At 36.1% G+C, this 19,194-nt stretch overlaps 1 protein-coding gene across 5 annotated transcripts in view; it reads right to left on the reverse strand.

Moving 5' to 3' along the window:
* The window catches only part of LOC111515184 (uncharacterized), a 55,637-nt gene that overhangs the window by 16,398 nt on the left and 20,045 nt on the right, over nucleotides 1-19,194 (reverse strand). For 3 of the 5 annotated variants that reach the window (XM_074175983.1, XM_074175982.1, XM_074175985.1), the window contains exon 2: nucleotides 5,696-5,892. In XM_074175983.1, the coding sequence (XP_074032084.1) occupies nucleotides 5,696-5,892 (197 nt within the window). Of the gene's footprint in view, nucleotides 1-5,695; nucleotides 6,008-9,236; nucleotides 9,457-19,194 lie in introns of those variants that run through there. The other 2 variants (XM_074175986.1, XM_074175984.1) reach the window with 2 other exon arrangements.

Here is a 19,194-nt window from a genome sequence, read left to right on the forward strand (position 1 = left end):
TGCAAATGAACTCGCACCAGTATTTTGCAGACTCTTCAACCTGTCTTGCAAAAAAGGGGTTGGTTCTTCCTTCTTGTTCAAAGATTGCTCGCGTTCAGCCTATTTCCAAACAGGACAAGAAAAATCTTCCAAATAACTATAGGCCAGTCGCTTCACTACCAGTGATATTAAAATTCATGAAAAAAGTCGTAAACAACCATTTCCTCAAATATTTGAAAGGCTTCAACATCTTGAGCGATCATCAATATGGCTTTCAGAAACAAAGATCAACAGGCGACCTATCGTATGTCAACCATATTTGTAATAATGCAATCGAGAAACATGGAGAATCAAGAGCTGTTGCGCTTGATTATTCTAAGGCCTTTGACCGTGTGTGTCATGAGGGTTTGCTGGCCAAACTTCGATGCTATGGCTTATCGGATCATTTCTTTGTATGGCTCTTCGGCTTCCTGCAAGTAGCTGTCGATGCATATCTCCCGAAGACTTTCTCCATCAACGCTGGTGATCAACGACTTATTGGAAAAAGAAGAAAATCCAATATATTGCTTTGTTGACGACTGCACACTTGTCTCATCATTCCATTTGGATTCCAGAGCATCGACTACGGAGGCACATCTTCACCGGCAGCAGGAGGTTGCATATCTCAATGCCACAAAAACCCAGGCATCAGTTTTCTCCAAGAAAATTAATGTCTCCAAACCGGATATAATAATGTCAAGTGAGACAATTTCGCTATCTGCTTCTATACGTTTGTTGGGGTGTTAGAAAGAACACCAATATGTCGTGGCACGATCATGTTGCTGGAATTGCAAAGGCTGCTTCTCAAAAGCTTGGAACACTGTTCCATACCAGAAAACTACTTCATAAAGCCCAGATCAGACCTTCTTTGGAGTATTGTTCTCATATATGGAGCTCTGCGCCCAAACATATCCTGAAGTTGCTGGATTCCATTCAGAAAAGAGCCATCCGCCTGATTGGAGAAGCGAGCATCACGTGCAACCTTGATAGCCTGGAACATACTTTCACGGGAAGTGTTCCAGTGACTTGGCACATTTGATACCACCAAGAGCGGTACATATCAGAAATACGCGACGGACTGTGGCTGCTCATCGTTTTGAGGTTTAACTCAGTACACCTCGAACTTCACTGTTTGAGAACTATTTCATCTGGTGAACTGCGTTAGGGCCCCCGCGCACTGGCAACTTTAATCACCAGCAACTGAACAGTTTACTCACCCATGAATTGTCCACCACCGCGCTGGCGACTAAAATAGTTGCCTATCAGCTCAGTCTACAATGGATATCGTGGAAGCCACCTGTGCTGTTGCGCTTTTCTGAGACAGCGAAAAAATAAGCAAAGGAACAAAACGTTTTGGGTATATCCATTAATTAGGTCACGACTTCTTGACGGGCAATTTTATAAGCTCTTCAACAGATTGAAAAAACATCCGAACAAGTTCTTCAAATATTTTAGAATGAGCATAGAATCTTTTGATTGTCTATCGATTTCTCTTGGCACACGAATTACTTACTGAAATATACCATTACGATAGGCTATACCACCTAAAGGAAGATTGGCAGTGACTCTAAGGTACGTACATAAAGAAAACATTAATTAACTCTACCAAATATTGATAATTTATTGCAAACTAAATCGCATAAAGTACAAATAAAATAGATTTATTAGTATTTAATTGTTAAATGGCATTTTTAGTTAATGAAAAATTGTTCCCATTCAACTTGGGTACTGACTGAGACTGGTGACAGAACTCCTTCAAATTGCTGTCTTGGCTCAAATGATGAAAAATATTGAGCTGTAGCTACCTGAGAAGTGGCCTGTTCGACTACTTTCGAGGTGTGTATAATATTTTGGCTTCCTGACTGTTGGATTAGCCTCATTACGTTGATAATTTCCGTCCGCGTAGAAAATATTTATCCTCATCTATTTCTTTGTCTTCCTCCCTCTTCTTTTTTGATAATTTGTAGCAATGACTCTTCATAGCTTTTACTTAAAGAACTTTTTCGACCAAATACTTGGAACTAGGTATGGGGGTGCAGTTGGTGGGCGGTGTCTGTGCTTCAATATCTTCATTATCACTTTCGTGGATTTCATTGTAATTCTGCTCGAGACTGTTGGATGTTTTTCTAGATTCAATTGAGTCCCAAAGTTCCTTCCAGCTAACAATGAACTCTTCGCACATCTCCAACTATGATCTTTTTTGAATTTTTATCAGCATACTCCTTTAGATGCGTATTGTACAACGCTGGCCGCTTCTCGATTGCCAAAATAAACGTTTCAACATCTACCGTCGTCATTGCTTTAAAAAATTAAAAATGCACATGTACTCCAGAACAAGGCCGTCTAGCAACTGAATAGTTGACAGTGCGCGAGCTTACGTAGAAATTCACGTTAGTCATTTCTGCCGGCAACTGTTTAGTCACCCTTGGAATAGGTCTACATGCAATTATTTAGTCACGGCAACTTAAAAGTCGCCCGTGCGCGGGGCCGCATTCAATACCGTGTGCTTCATCTAGATTTCTTTAAAGCAACAGAATAGTTGCTTTGACAAAGTTGCCAGTGCGCGGGGGCCCTTAATGTGGAATAAACTTCCTGAAAACTTTTTTCCAATTGGATTTAATCTCCAGCGATTCAAATCCAATGTGAATCGCTACTTTCGCACAGGCACCGCTCTGAGAGCGCCTTAAGGATTTCACTGTTGTGCTTGTGTTTTGTCCTCAAAAAACATTTTTCTACACCCGTACTCTAACAATACACTTATATGACCATACTCCGTTTCATAATGATATCCATTATGATACAGATTTTTCATAACGATACAGATTATCAACCAATAGAAACCCATAATTTTTCAATTAAGAATCCTGTTCCTTTGTTTGTCCTAGATTCTAACCTAAGTAACTAATTGCTTTATTTGTCAAAATCAGTTTTCATATTACCTACCTATATTATCAAAATGTCTGAAAACAGCGATATAGAAGGAATACCATCGACTCCAATATTTTTAAAAGATCAGATTAATTACAGTTGTTATATTCAATATAAATATAATTACAATCTTTATAGTTTTCATATATCCATGATAATACCATTAAGTTTGTGTTTTTTTTTAAAAAATATGAGTTAATGTGTTCAATACAAATATAATATTTTTAGTTTTTCATTATTTATCGGGTTTAGAAAAAATAGCGTATGCAACTCTCATGTAATGGTTATTAATACACTCGCATATACCATACAAAACTCGCCTTCGGCTCGTTTCGTATCCCGGTTAATGCTCGTGTCTTAATAACCATCATTACATGATCGTTGCATAATATACTATTATGATACTAAATAATAACGTTTAAACAAATAACAACACAAGTAATTAAATGATAAGACGTAGAGTCAACTTTTCGAAGAAATGTAAGCTGTTAATATGTAGAAAGTAAGAGTTTTTTTTTGTTATGGTGCTTTGTTATTGTGTTGGTGTTTAATTTGTATAGAGTCTTCCGAAAGGGACTGCCAAATCACCATGGACGGATATAGCATTCAACAACACGTGCAAATAATAAACTTGTTTTATCAAAATGAGTCTACTGTTCGGGCAGCACACCGCGCGTTCCGCACATTTTACGGTCGTCATAATCGTCCTACCGAGAGGAGTATTCGCAATATGGTGGATAAATTTGAGTTCACTGATACATTAAACGATCGACCAACACCCGTAAGTCGACGAAACGCAAGATCTCCCGAAAATATTGCCGCTGTCTGTGAGAGCGTGCAGGAGAATCCGACGCAGTCGATTTCGCATCGCTCAAAAGAACTCGTCCTTTCGCAGACCACAAATTGGTGAATTTTACGTCGTGACTTGGGCCAGGACCCGTACAAAATTCAATTGACCCAGGAACTGAAGGTAACCGACCATAGACAACGACGTGTGTTCGCGGAATTGGCTCTGGGCTAGTTGGCAACTGATCCTAATTTTCATCGAAAAATCATCTTCAGCGATGAGGAACTTCTGGATGAATGACTTCCTACGTGAACAAAGAAAATTGTCGAATTTGGAACGATACCAATCCACATGAGATCTAAGAGCATCTAATGCCTCTCGAAAAAGTCACTGTTTGGTGTGGATTTCAGGCTGGCGTCGTCATCTGTCCATATTTCTTTGAGGACGACGTTGGACAGGCCATCACTGTCAACGGCGAACACTATAAGCCGATGATTATCAACTTATTTTCTTGTGTCACAGGTGTATGTGAATAAGTCACAAACCACAGCGATCTTCAAAGCCAACATAACCTATACTATCGGTTAAATTTACCCTGATTTATGAGCCAGAGTCATGAAAAATTGGACGTTTTGGATGCGCTCCACCCAGAGAAGCCCGTGGCGGACATTTGAAAGATGATTCTACACATAATGGCATCAATAGATCTTTCAAACAAATAAAAAATTCGATGATAACTTACACACGCTTTGTTTTATTCAAATCTGAAGATAGAAAGCGCTTATTGAAACACCTTATATTTCATGTAAACCTTCTCCTAACTTTTGAACAAGATGTACGTATCAAACTCGTAAAAGATTTAGGAAATAGAGAATATAATAAAGAAATAATGTCATGCCATTCAACTTATTTTTCAAAGATGAAGAGGGTTTTTGTGATATCTTGTTTAGCATTTCAATCCTCTCCCACAACCAAATCATCAGCAGACGTATGTTCTTTTTGAAAATCTGCAAACAAACGATATTTTTAAACTCACTTCGGTTCATTCCAATAAATGTTGAAAATGTTTTCCATCCACTTCGTGACAGAAATTAATTTTGTACCTGTAAATAATTCAAATTACTATCGGACCGTATTTTTCAACCACATTTATTCAAAGAACCTCTATATTTGGACATTCTGTAAAATCGTTTCAGGCTTATGATTGTTCAGGCTAACCTAAACTAATTTTCAACTGAAGTTATGTTATATTATCACACGCTGATACTCGACTGACTCGATGACATTCGTTCCGACCGGTGGAAAGGCAGACGTGATTCATCAGAAATGCCCGCTAGATCACCTGATATGACGCTCATAGATTTTTCGCGGGGATTCATGCACTCTAAAGTGCAATCTGAATCGTAGTCCATTCTAGAACTAATTGATAGAATAAGAGGTGATTGCAACGTGTATTATCCTAGAAACTTTCTATAACGTAAGCCATGAAATTGTGAACAATCAGAATATTTATAACTTTCATTGGGCTGAACCGAAGTGAGTTTTGAATAAATATTTTATTGAAATCATGATATTTATCACATGTTTGCAAATTCTTGAAAAAAATAAAAACCAGCTGATTCCTCAGGAATGGCTAATTCGATTTAGAAAAATACACCAGTGTTAGATAGAGAACCTTTCGAATGAAATAATACAAATACAAAACGAAATAATACAAATACAGATATTGAAAAAAAGTGATAGTGGCCGCTCAGTGACGAGTGATGATACATTATTGCTCTTCTTATCAAAAAGTATTCAAAACAATGCATTTTTGTTCGACCTTGTCACCCTGTTCATTAAAAAATTTAAGAGTGGAGGGGGATCCTTTACATCCTACTATAAGGTATTATCTCACAGACTGAATATACCTTCTTTCAAAAATCTTTCTCATTTCAATTATATAGTTGATTTTCAACAAACCTCCAGTGAATTCTCCCAATTTCGTATCATCGACTTGGAACCTTCATCTAAATATTTCTTTTTGTTCTCCTCCTTTTCTATTGCTTCTTGAATAAGTTTCTTCCTGTCTAAATGCTTGTTGATTTTCCCCCATTCTTTCGAAGTAATGTGTAAAGCGTGGGCTCTATCTGATATTTTGGTGTTGGACAAAGTTTGCCCTGGAAATAAATACCATCTTGATTCCATTACTCGAAAATTCCTTAAATAACTAAAAAGTAATACGACAAATGTTCTTAAAATGTCAGTATGAGAACAGTCAGATTCGATTTGATAATCGATAGGCGAGTTTCTTGGCAACAGGTTGTTTGAAAATCTACAGGGTACAAAATGTACAGCGTGACTCACGGTCGGTGTTAGGTTAGACGTTTCTGGAAAACGCAGCGATCAAAAATATTTTCAGCATTCGGGCGTTGCCACTTCCACCAAAAAATCCTCGCAACTTTATTTTTTCAAATAGAATACCCCTATATTACCAGATTTTCGGAATTGCTATTTTATTATAATACTTTTTTGTTAACAATACCCGATACCTATCTCTATGGGTTTTGTGCTAAATATGGTCCAAAACATAGCCCTAATTGAACTTAAAAGTACATCAGTACTTTTGTTTGAACGTGGTTGACAATGTTTCGTGGTGCATTTCATCAGTTCGGACTTCCATTGTCTAATATGACATAAAATTGTTTTTCAGTTAATTTTTAATTTTTTACAGATTCATTCAGGGATTTCAAATCATTTCATGTCATATTAGACAATGGAAGTCCTAACTGATGAAACACATCAGTAATCTCAATTTATGAAAAGATAATATTTTGATAATAATTTGGACAAACTCGAAATATTTAATTAACACCAAGAAATCGACTCCATATCATACAGGGCGTACTAAAATCAACTATCATGTCTATTAGGCATAAAAGTGGTAAAACATTCATTTTTTAAAATAAAATACCCTGTATGTTACTCGATAAATTAAAAGATGATAAAAAATGCTTCAAGATGATATATCATGTCCCTATACCTAAATCATAAAGTTCTCTTAATAAAGTTACTATCTTCTGGAAACATTATTTTTTTTTAGAAATTTGGTTTTAGGTAGCAGTGTAATTATCAAGGTTATAACAGTTTGGTCACTTTTCTAAGTAATTTACAAATAGATATCGACGGTGTTTCAAAACATTATCCAAAATGAATGAAAATATTGATTATTCAAACGAAGTTCTGATGAAATTATTCATTATATACGGACAGTCTGACTAAATCATTGCCAGAAGTTACAGAAAATTCAACCAAAACTTTTCTGAATCAACACCAATGAACGAGAGGAACTTTTGTAAGATTACTAAATGATTTCCTTAACTATGGCTCAAAGTTAAAAGCGCCTTCAGTATTACCAAAACGTGTTACTTTAAATGAGGACAATACTGTTAACGTTTTGGCAAATTTTTATGGATATCCAGAAGCTTCCATTCGCTGTGCAGACAAAGATTTGGGTATCACATGCTTCTGTACAACGAATTTTGAAAAATCACAAAATTCATCCGTATAAATTCAAGCTCTCAAAGCAGAAGACTTTGAATGTAGTGAGCGTTTTTGCGAATCCTTTTTAATATATATACAGAAAGATCGGGATTTTTGTCAAAAATAATTTGGAACAGCGAATCAAAATTTACGAGGGATGGCATTTTTAATAGAAGGAAGAAATATTTTTGGGCTGATCATGATCCTCATGTGACAAAAGAAATGGGTTTTCAAAAATTCTACCTGAATGTTTTCTGTATTTTGAAGAACTCAAAATTAGCTTTTGCATTTATGAAGACTTACTAAATACAGAGAGATATCTACAAATATTAAGGGCAACTGTTACAGATTTCTTCGAAAATTTGCAGAGGAATAAAAGAATTCGTGGTTTCAACTGGACGGAGCGCCAGCTTATTCCACTCAGGTAGTTTATGCCCGTGGAATTGGCCACCGAGATCACCCGATCTTATGCCACTTGATATTGGATGTTTTAAAAGAAAGGGTGTACAGTACTCCAGTGCCTACCAAAGAATAACTGCGAGGGCGAATAGTGCGGTGTATTGAAGATCTGGATCCCCATGAAATTGAAAAAGCAACCACAAGTCGCGTACAACAGAACATTTTGAAATGTTTGGAATGTAATGAATGGAAACTGAATGAAAAAAAAATGGTTTTCATGTTCATATGAAAATAGTAGTTTGCAATTGGCTCTATATAACCCATTGGGTTATATAAAGCGAATTGAGCTAATAAAGCGATAGACATTTGAGCATTAGAGAGGTGATCTCTGCGGCTTTGACGTGGGTTTTTTGCTGAAAGGGTTCCGACTTGGTAACAGAGTTTTGACCACCTTGTTCAGTGTCGAAAAATAAAGCAAATTCAACGACTGCTTGGGCATCTGCCTTGAAAATAATTGCTTCAATTTTGTTTCTCTCGTGGTCGCGGATCATGCAGAAAAAGTCACCCGAACTCCTGATGACTTCACAAGCTTCATCCAGTACCATTCTCTCATGTATACACTCCAAAAGTCCATGCCCTTCTTTTTTGTCGGGGGAAGTATAATCGTGGAACGGACAATTTGGGATCCAAACCACTATGGAGAGTTGATACTGCTCCTCCTGAGTCTATTCCATTTCTCCAAAGGAGTAGAGTATAATCGGAATGGGTTTGTTCCATCTTTAGGTGGAACAACGGCTTCTAGGTGGTGTAGGATGATTCCGTCTACGAGCTGCACTTTCTCTTCGTAATTACCGCATCTTCCTCCGATACATTCGAGAGGGCGTGCCAGCATCATCAACCAATGATCACTTCTCAAACCGTAGGATAAGCGATCATTGGGTCCGAGAATAATGTGCCCTGAGCAGACACAATGAGCAAAGATAGCCAAGCAAGCTAATACGAGGAGCCCGGGAAAAGCTTTGGGATAATAATATGTACTATTATAAAATGATGAATATGTTGATGTGGATTTGATAAATAGATTTCTAATTATTAGTATTTCTTGAAATGGAAATTTTATTCGGCTAGACTCTTATGTTGAGTTTAAATCCTATAACTCAGTGTATAGAGAATTTTCTCAACACCTCAGGTGGATTCAGGCACAAACACAACGATTACTTACCCAAATTTGATCTTACTTGCAGATGTTCCTGTAAAGAAATTTGAAAAAGACACAACTGATTTCAGAAAATTTGGAACAATTTTTAATGAGAAGTGTAAAAATGGTGAATTCAAAATATATAAATTACCAAAAGAGAAAATTACCTAATTCTGAAAATGTTCCAAACCTACACCGAACTAATTTAGTGTGAATATCAGAAATCACTCTTTGTCTTTGAAATGTCAGTTAATAATTCAATGTCACTGTGATTGCAATCGAAATTTCTGTTTTCAAAATTTGTTTCAATTGTCCTGGTTTTTGTTCTTGGACAACTTCTTTTTGTATATGCATATATTTTACTTAAGTGGAATCGGTAAATACCTGGTTTTCCTCAAATGTTGGTGTGTGGTGTGAGTTTTCTAAACTTCGGAGATAGGACTTGGAAATATGACTGGAACTGGGTTTATCAGGTTGGTTCACTGAATTCATTTTCACTTATTGATATTCAATACAATTATATACAATTTATTACTTTTCTTTATAATACTTTTCAAATTTCTGGAGACAGAAAATTCACGTGGCGTTTCCCTTCATCGCCTTGAGAAGATTCCTCTTGTTGATAAAAAGTTGAAAATCTCTTACTTTCCTTAGATACCACTTCTCAATTTTCATAACTACACTACAAATTTTCAACTTCAATATCAGAAAAATTATCTATTCTATGATTTTCATATTTGTTCTTGAATTTAGATACATTTTCACTTAACAATTATGTACATGAATAGTTAACCTCACTTATGTCTAAATATAAATATTTTCCAAAATCATCACTTGATGTCCGTACCTAAGAAAATAGTATATAACTGTTATTTACTGTTTCTATGGATTATTTATCTGAAATGTTTGTTTTACTTATTTTGCTCCTTTACTATTAATTTATTGGAGTTTTTGTGAATAGTTGGCAAAAATAAACAGTTTGAATACTTGTCAAACATAAAAACCACGTCTTGTCATTTGAAGTATTATATTCAGAAAACCATTAAAACCAAAGGCAATTTCCAAACCAAAACTAACTGGACTCAGAAACATAAGTGGTCCTTCGATCCATCGAAGAATCTCCCTGTGGAAGATGGCGGAAAGTAAATCTTTACCCCTGAGAAAAAGTGAAAGAAAAACGAAAGGAATGCCACCTGCAAGATACGTCGACATCACTCAAGACTTGGGAAAATGTAAAGAGGCAGCGATGATTGAAGATGAAGTTTCTCGAAAAACCCAAAGGCAAATGAATGGAAGCCTTCACCAAAGTTCATCAAAAACGCATAAAACCACCAATGTTTCGAGTAGTCAATCCAGGAAAAGAATGCAGTTGGAAATCGAATTTGAGAAGGAAAAAAGATTGGCAGAAATTGAAAAAAGCCTGATTGAATGAGAAGCACAAATGAAAATAGCAGAATTGTACAGTCTGAATTCAAGCGAGTTTTCATTTCAAGAAGAAAAAACGGTGACGCATAAATCATCCTTCATTCAAAACTGGGTAAATACTGTAGACGAAAATGAAGAGATTTCACAAAATGTAAATAATAAACGGAAATAAGAATTCACTTAGGCAAATATTCAGGGAAATATGTCGGAAGAACATAAAATGTATCAGTATCAGTAAAGAACTTCCAGTATTTTCCGGTGAACCCGGAGAATGGATGAATTTTATACATCAATTCCGAGAAACGGCAAAACTTTGCGGATTTTCTGACGCTGAAAACATTGCGCGTTTACAAAAGTGCATAAAAGGCAAAGCAAAAGAACACGAAAACATACATAAAAAAGTGCCATATTCTTGACATATTGCTAATTAACAAAACAAAAAAAATAAAATCGAAGCCTATAAACATTACAACTCAGACGAGAAATTGAATTAATTTATTACTAATTTTACACAAATTAAGTTTTTGAAACTAGTTGTCATTCTGGTGAATAATATTAAAAAAATCACTATCGTCTATCAAGTTCTGCATTCTACATTGATTTTCACTCAAGAAGTAGACAAAATTATCGATACCCTTGGGAGAAGATATGGCAGACCCGACATCATCATTCAAGATTTGATTGATTCTTTGAAAAAAATTCCTGACATAAAGGAGGACAAGCTTGACACCATTTTGGACTTTTCAAATAAAATACAAAATTTGGCTGTTACTATTACGAGTTTGGACTGCTACGGTTACTTGTCTAATCCACAACTCTTAAATGACATTGTTAAAAAACTTAGCCCCAATTTGCGTATGGAATGGGGTAGAACAGTTTTACAATTGAAAAAATGTAATAATTCAGTTACCATCACAGAATTTTCCGTATGGCTGAGTGAAACTAGTGAAGCAGTTACATACGTTGTTGGTCCAGAACAGGAACAGGACAGAAAGAAGAAGTACGTTTTTACTACCAGAAAAAATAGTTTATAAATGTAAATATTGCAAAAAAGATGGACATAAAGTTGAAACATGCAAATTTTTTAAGAAACTTGATATTGAAAAACGTTGGGAGTGGGCATGAGAAAATAAAGTGTGTTTTACTTGTCTTGGATCGTCAAATCTCACAAAATTTTTCCGAAGTAAGAAAAAATGTGGAATCGATGGTTGTGCTCTCAAACATAACTCACTTTTGCATAAAGTAGTGGAAGATAATTCAGTTGAGGTGGAAGAGCAAGTTAATCATCATGTCAACCATTTTCAGAATACTGAAATACTGTTAAGGATTGCCCCTGTCGAATTAATCAGTCATAGAGGTAATTTTAATACATTTGCCCTCTTTGACGAAGCATCCACCATTACAATGATCGATTCTACGCTGGCAGATGAAATGGGCGCAACAGGCCCATGTAAAACTTTGAAAATCAAATGGACAAATCCAATTACATACGAAGATTGTAATTCGAAGAAGATATCATTGAAAATACCTGGTCTAAGTGAGAGTATTACATACAACTTCAGCAATGTCCGTACCGTTGACAATTTGTCTCTTCCTGTGCAGTCTGTGGATGTGAAAAATCTTTCAAAAAAATTGAATTATAAAGGAAAAGTAAAACTATCATCTCTTCATAATGTAAAGCCAAAAATACTCATTGGGCAGGACAGTATCAGTTCAATAATAGCCTGAAAAGTCCACGAAGGAGGAAAAATGATCTCATATTGTCTAGATCCAAATTAGGATGGGTTATACAAGGCAACCTCAACAAAAGTCATTTTGGCAGGATCGATGAAGAATTTTCTCTTTTTTCCAGCCACGAGCGTGAAAATTTGCAAGATTTAGAGGATCTTGTTGAAAATTCTTTCAAAATTGACAGTTTGGGAGTGAAATATTACAAGAAATCACAAAATCCAGATGATATTCGAGCCACAACACTCTTGGAAGAAACTACTAGAAGTATTGATTCAATCAAGTGGGAAACTGGACTTTTGTGGAAGAGTGACCAGTTCAAACTCCCAAATAGTAAACTTACTGCGCTAAACCGGCTGAAAGCTATAGAGAAAAAAATGGACAAAGACAAAAACTTTGTTGTTCAATATGAGATGAAGATTTTAGAATATTTGGAAGAAGGGTATGCCAGAAAATTGACCAATGAGGAAATTCAGAATACATCTCAAAATATATGGTACTGGCATTTTGCTGTTACGAATCCAAATAAGCCTGACAAAATACGTTTTGTATTTGACGCAGCAGCAAAATCCAGTGGTACCAGCCTCAACAACTTTGTTTTGAAAGGCCCAGACTTGCTAAACTCTCTACTTGGAGTCATTTTTAAATTCAGGCAAAGACATATAGCAGTAACAGCAGATATACAGAAAATGTTTCATAGAGTCCAAATTATACAGAAAGATAGGAAAAAACAGCGTTTTTTGTGGAGGGGAAGACGAAATGAAGAAAATCCTGAAGATTATGAGATGGTTTCCATGATATTTGGAGCAGTTTCGTCTCCAACTTCTGCCCAATTCGTGATAAGAAGGAACGCACTAGAATTTAGAGAATACTTTCCAGAAGCTGTAAGAGCTATTACAGATACTCTAGAAGAGGCTAAGACAATCACATCTGGTGTAATTGAAGTACATGGAAGAGGAGGTTTTATCATACGAAATTGGTCGAGTGACAACTCTTGAAAACCATTCCAGATGAATATCGAGCTATACATCAAAAAGAAATGGATTGAGAAAAAGAATTATCATTACTCATTCAAAGGATTCTAGGTTCAATTTGGAATCCTAACGAAGACAAGTTTCGTTTTTCAATAAAATGGAATGAATATGATTTTCAAAACTTGACCAAAGCACCTGTTACGAAAAGAGATGTCATAAGAACAGTGATGACTATCTTTGATCCATTTTGGGTTTTTGAACACCTTTACAAACAAAAATCGGCTGGGACGATAAACTTCTGAATATATGATGGTCAGATCGAAGAAGTGGATTGAAAAAATTGACTAATTTAACCATTCCCAGATGTTACGTTTCGAATGTATTCGATGCTCAAGAGACACAACTACATGTCTTCTGTAATGCTACTGCTTAGGCTTACGTTTCTGTTGCTTATTTCTGAATCACCAAAAAAGAATCTTTTGAAACATGCTTCGTAATGGCGAAGTTCAGAGTTACACCAATAAAATAACAGATATTCATCCCTAGGCTAGAACTTCAAGCTGCAGTTTTAGGGAGCAGACTCGCAGTGACCATTAAAGAACACCACAGTATCAGAATCGACAAAATTTTCTATTGGACAGACTCTAAAACTGTTATAGGCTGGATCCAATCAAAATTACCAATTTTTAAACCTTTTGTGGCACACAGGGTGTCTGAAATTATAGAAACCACTGATGTAAGGAGTTGGAATTGGGTACTAACGAAAGAAAATGTTGCCGATGAAGCCACAAGAGAAAATAATCTCCATTATTGGGAATCTAGTAGATGGTTAAACGGTCCCAACTTCCTGAAAGGTCCAAGCGAGGAATGGCCCCGAACCCGTATTGACGAGATCAACAATTCTGAGGTGAAGAGAAAGTTTGTTGGTGTTACTTCCCGAAACCAAGAACATTTGAAGGAAGTATTGCCAGATATAAAAAGATTTTCATCGTGGTTGAAGTTGTTACGTGCAACGGCTTGGATGCTGAGATTTATCAGTAATATAAGAAAAAAATCGACATTCAACAAAGAACTCATGCCTAACGAAATAAAAATCACCGAAAATTTATGGATAACATATGTTCCGAAGGAACATTTTCGAGACGAAATTGAGTACCTGCAAAATGATAAAAAATTGAATCCTTTAGCAAGCTCTTCAAATTATTATCTTTTCCAGGTGATGAAGGAATAATACGACTCAAAAGTAGAGTTTTGTATTCAAATGATTTACCTCGAACCAACAAATTACTTCACGAAATTGCTGATTTTTCATTTCACTAGTTCGGACTTCCATTGTCTACTATATAAACTGATTTGAAATCCCTGAAACAAGTGAAAAAGAATAATTAAAAAAGAATAGTTGAAAATAACAATTATATTAAGCAACAATAAACCTGAGTATCCATTCCGCTTTGGAGTATCCATTCCGCTGAAGCGATGGTAGAAAAGACTTTGGCTAAAAGACAGCAGGAGCCTCGCAAGGAAGAGAAGCCGTCACAACCAGTGCTTGCACTTCCCTACATCAGAGGATTATCGGAGAGGATAAGAAGAATTGGTTCCAAGTACAACATTAGAACCTGTTTCAGATCCGGTAACACTATCCGTAGCAGCCCCACGAAAACCAGGCCCCCAAACGCGGACTGCGATTCCAAGAATTGCATTTACCGGATACCCTGTGAGTGCGGAAAATCCTATATTGGTGAAACTAAGAGGCCATTGAATGTTCGCATTGCCGAGCACAAGAAGCACACACAGCGAGGAGAAACCAGCAAATCAGGAATAGCAGACCATGTTTGGACCCATCAACACAACATCGAGTGGTCCCAAGCTGAGATCTTGCACAGAGAGGAACATTGGTTCAGGAGAAAATTTAAGGAAGCCGCATACATGTTGTCCAACAACGTATTCAGCCAGGCCAGCGTAGATATACGAAACATATGGAAACCCATCATCAAACGAAAAATGACCAACTCCCGCCAAAACGGTCATCTCTCACGGAATCAGTGAAGCGGAAAATGGAAAGTAGAGAAAGTGAAAGTATTTCAACGGCCTATAAAATAGTCATCTCTCGGAGGAATCAGTCCAGTCATCACCCGAAGACGATTGTAGATACCAACAATCGAAACGTCGTGAACTAACGTGACTTGGAATCTCTACACTTTTTATTTTTTTATTTTTTTATTATTTTTTTATTTTTTTATTATTTTCTTTTTTCATTCCTTTGATTTTTATTTATTCAATTATTATATTTTTACTTGTAGGTTATTTCACTAACTATCATTTCATTTCAGGTTTATTGTTGCTTAATATAATTGTTATTTTCAACTATTCTTTTTTAATTATTCTTTTTCACTTGTTTCAGGGATTTCAAATCATTTTATATAGTAGACAATGGAAGTCCGAACTAGTGAAATTCATCACGAAACATTGTCAATCACCTTCAAACAAATGCTGATTTTTCACTATCACTTAAAAGCAGCGCATAACGGTTAAGAGTATGTCGTAAATGAACTGAGACAACGTTACTGGATTCTGAACATAAGATCAGCATTGAGAAGTTGTTGGAACAGATGCCAATTTTGCAAAAATAAAGGGGCAAAACCAGAACTACCAGAGATGGCACCGTTACCGAATTCTCGTCTAACCTCATTTGTTCGACCTTTCACCATAGTCAGAATGGACTATTTTGGGCCTATGAATGTTTCTGTTGGCCGAAGATATGCAGTTCATCTTGAAATGGCATACTCTTCGAGTACAGATTCGGCAATAATGGCAATCAGAAAACTAATTGGTCGTAGAGGGTGTCCCAAATAGGTATTTTCCAATAATGGCACGAACCTGAGGGGAGCATCAAATGAACTTAAGAGAGCCTTAAAAGATTTGGTCCAGAATAAGTTAATTTCTAACTTAACTACTGACAACATTGAATTCATTTCATAGCCACTTCCGCTCCACATATGGGAGGAAGTTGGGAGAGACTCTTTAGATCTATCAAAACTACTTTGAATGTTATTCTCAAAGATAGATTTCCACGAGACGAAGTTATGCAGACTTTATTAACAGAAGCCGAATCCATTGTCAACAGCCGTCCACTGGTTCACGTGACACTTGACCAAGCAGACAGTGAAGCCCTGATACCAAATCACTTTTTAATGGGAACATCAAGTGTAACTCAGATCCCAGGTGATTTCGAAGAAACTGATTTATTTACTAGAAAACAGTGGCAAATATCTCAACTTCTCTCGGATATCTATCTGTTGGTCGGTCGGTAGCCAAGCGGTTCGGCGTGGGTGCTTTGTTCACTCACTCGAATTGACTGCCGTGTTGGTCGGTGGTTCAAGCCCTAGTCTGAACGCTCGATCTTCACTTGCTATCGTCCAACCCGTGTCAGGAATCACACGTTAAAAAGTAGGACCTCGTTGATCCTTAGCTCGCACAAGTTTCGACTTCTGAGGGTTGTCGTTCGTAGGAGTGCGACCAAGAGAACTAAGTGGTTTTCTTCGTCCCTAAGAAAAGAAAAGGTTGGTGATGTGGTTATCATAGTAGACAACCAGTTTTTGAGAAACACATGTCCAAAAGGTATCGTCACTGAGGTTCATCAAGGAAAAGATGGTCACATTCAAGTCGTAGATGTTAAAACGTCCATGGGCACATTTAGGACTAAGTTGTGCATTCTTTTTTTTACCAACGTAACACAATCTGTTGATTCCATTAGCATAAAAAATTAGGTGCTCGGTATTCGACGAAGGCCATTTGTGCCTGGGCCTGATTGGCGAAGGTTCTATCGGTGAGTTTTCGAAGTGCTTAAAAAAATGGTAGTCGGTTGGCGAGAGGTCTGGAGAGTATGGTGGGTGAGGCAGAACTTCGATAATCAATTCGATAAATATTCGAATGGTGATTTATGAAACATGCAGACGGGCGTTATTATAGAGAAGAATCGGACCTATTCTGTTGACCAGTGTCGCCTGCTGCGTCTATTTGTGAATTAGTATTATTGACTAACCGGCCAATCCAATAGTTACGCCAGGAAAAATGTAGCCCATCCATCAAGTATTTATTCTATAGGTTTCATACTTTCAATTGATATAAAATTTGTTAATTAAACAAATTTGTGTAATCTAATGGAATGAACTTTAAACGTTTGTTTACTGCCAGTCTTCAAGCGTATTCTACTAACTAATAAACTAATAAGAACATTTGAGTAATGTTTATATTTTATTTTTTGATTTTTTAATTGTTCACAGTTTGGCCATGTGATTTTCAGCCAACCCAACCGCGATTTATATTTTAGCATATTGAATTTCATATAAAATACTCAGTTATAAAATTCTTACTCATAAGTTGACTAAGTTGTGCATTCTCGACGTTGACGAACCACATAGTTGAAGAACAGAAGTTCTTCACCAGGAAGAAATGTTCTTACGAATTTTTTTTTATTAGTTAAAGAACAGGAGCTCTTCACCAGGAGGGAGTGTTTCTACGGATTATTTATCAGAAATGTTTGTTTTACTTATTTTGCTCCTGTGCTATTAATTTATTAGAGATTTTGTGAATAGTTGGCAAAAATGAACAGAATTTGAATACTTGTCAAACATAAAAACCACGTCTTGTCAGTCAAAGTATTTTTATTCAAAGAACTTTTTAAACCAAAGGCAATTTCAAAACCAAAACTAACCGGAGTCAGAAACAATTTACAATTAGTTTATAATGTATTTTCCAATTTTTAATAACAGATATCAATTTGATTTCATCTGACATTTATTTATAACCTATATAGGTTGTCTGTGTTTTGAAATTTAATAAAATTTGGTACACAAATCTTGAAATTCAAATTTCCCACCCTTTCATACTTGTTTCCTGTCAAGTATGTGGGTTTCAATTTATGTACAGGGTGTCCTCGCCGTACTTGTGTATCTGAATGTTTCTGTGATGTTGTGAATATCTCTACACATTGTTGTTTTTGAGTCTTATTATCACAGTACCTATCTATTTTTTCAACCGCATAATCCTTGTTAACTTAGTTATGACATTTATTTGAAGAATGTTTGAAAATGGCTACGGTGGTGTTGGTGATTGATTATGAAAAAATACTATTCATAAAATTAATTTGAAAATTTATTTCTTTATAATTTTGGGTGAACCCTTATTCGGAAAAATCAAGGGACTAATTCTTGAAGCATCTTAAATGATGGAGAAAGTACCCACTCGGTATACCGATGAATAAGACTATAATAAAGAATAAATGAAAGTTGTTTATTCCTGCATAACTGCATTACTTGAGTTATCTATACTGTAAATGAATCGAACAGTAAACTAAGTGTAATAATTGACTGTCCAAACTTGAACCTCACCTTGTACGTTAAGTTCACTAGCAACGCAATGCATTATTTTTTGGTATGATAACTGGTCAGACAGCACGCAAAAGTAGTGGGTGGGTGCCTGGGACAGAACGTTCTTGAAGTACTCGTACTCGAAGTACTCAACGGCATTCTGCAATGTGGTACCGATTTATTTGTTTGAAACAAAAGTCTGGAGAGAGACTTATTTTTATTTTTTGAACAATGCCGCTATATTTACTTGCACCCGTTTATTATAGTTTTTGCGCAACGCAAAATTTAGACAGGGTTCTTACAGGGCCGTCATTAGAAATATTTTTTGTAGGGGCTGCAGCTGGAAATTTCTCAAGGAAAAAGTCACTTTTTCCCAACTTTAAGTTATATAATCAACACATATTCAAAATGAAGTTGTTCGACCTCGCATCGACCTCTTGGGCCATTAGCAACTTGTTGATATATAATACATATTTATAAAGACTCAGAGAGCATGTAACATATTGATATTCCTGAGGAAGGCTACAAGACTATTGATATCACATTTATCTCCTAATATGTCCTTTAGTTAAGACAGAAAGCCATACTTTTGTATTCTGTTGTGATATAGCACGCACTCGGTTAGAATATGTTTTGCTCTTTGGAGGGTTCTTCACATATTGAGGGTTCTTTGCCAGATAGTAGATAGCAATAGGTGAGACGAGTGTGGCCTAGACGAAGACAAGATAAAATTACCTGTAGTTTTCTTTCGTTAGAATACTGACTGTTTTATGTCGTGAAGTTCTGGTGACGAACTATTTCATTGAGAATGCCAACTATGGATGACCGTTTGCTTGTGTCTATATG

Source organism: Leptinotarsa decemlineata, unplaced genomic scaffold (genome assembly GCF_025532065.1).
Source record: "Leptinotarsa decemlineata unplaced genomic scaffold, Ldec_3_MD MMD2_tig00001393_RagTag_RagTag, whole genome shotgun sequence".
Classification (NCBI taxonomy): Eukaryota; Metazoa; Arthropoda; class Insecta; order Coleoptera; family Chrysomelidae; genus Leptinotarsa; species Leptinotarsa decemlineata.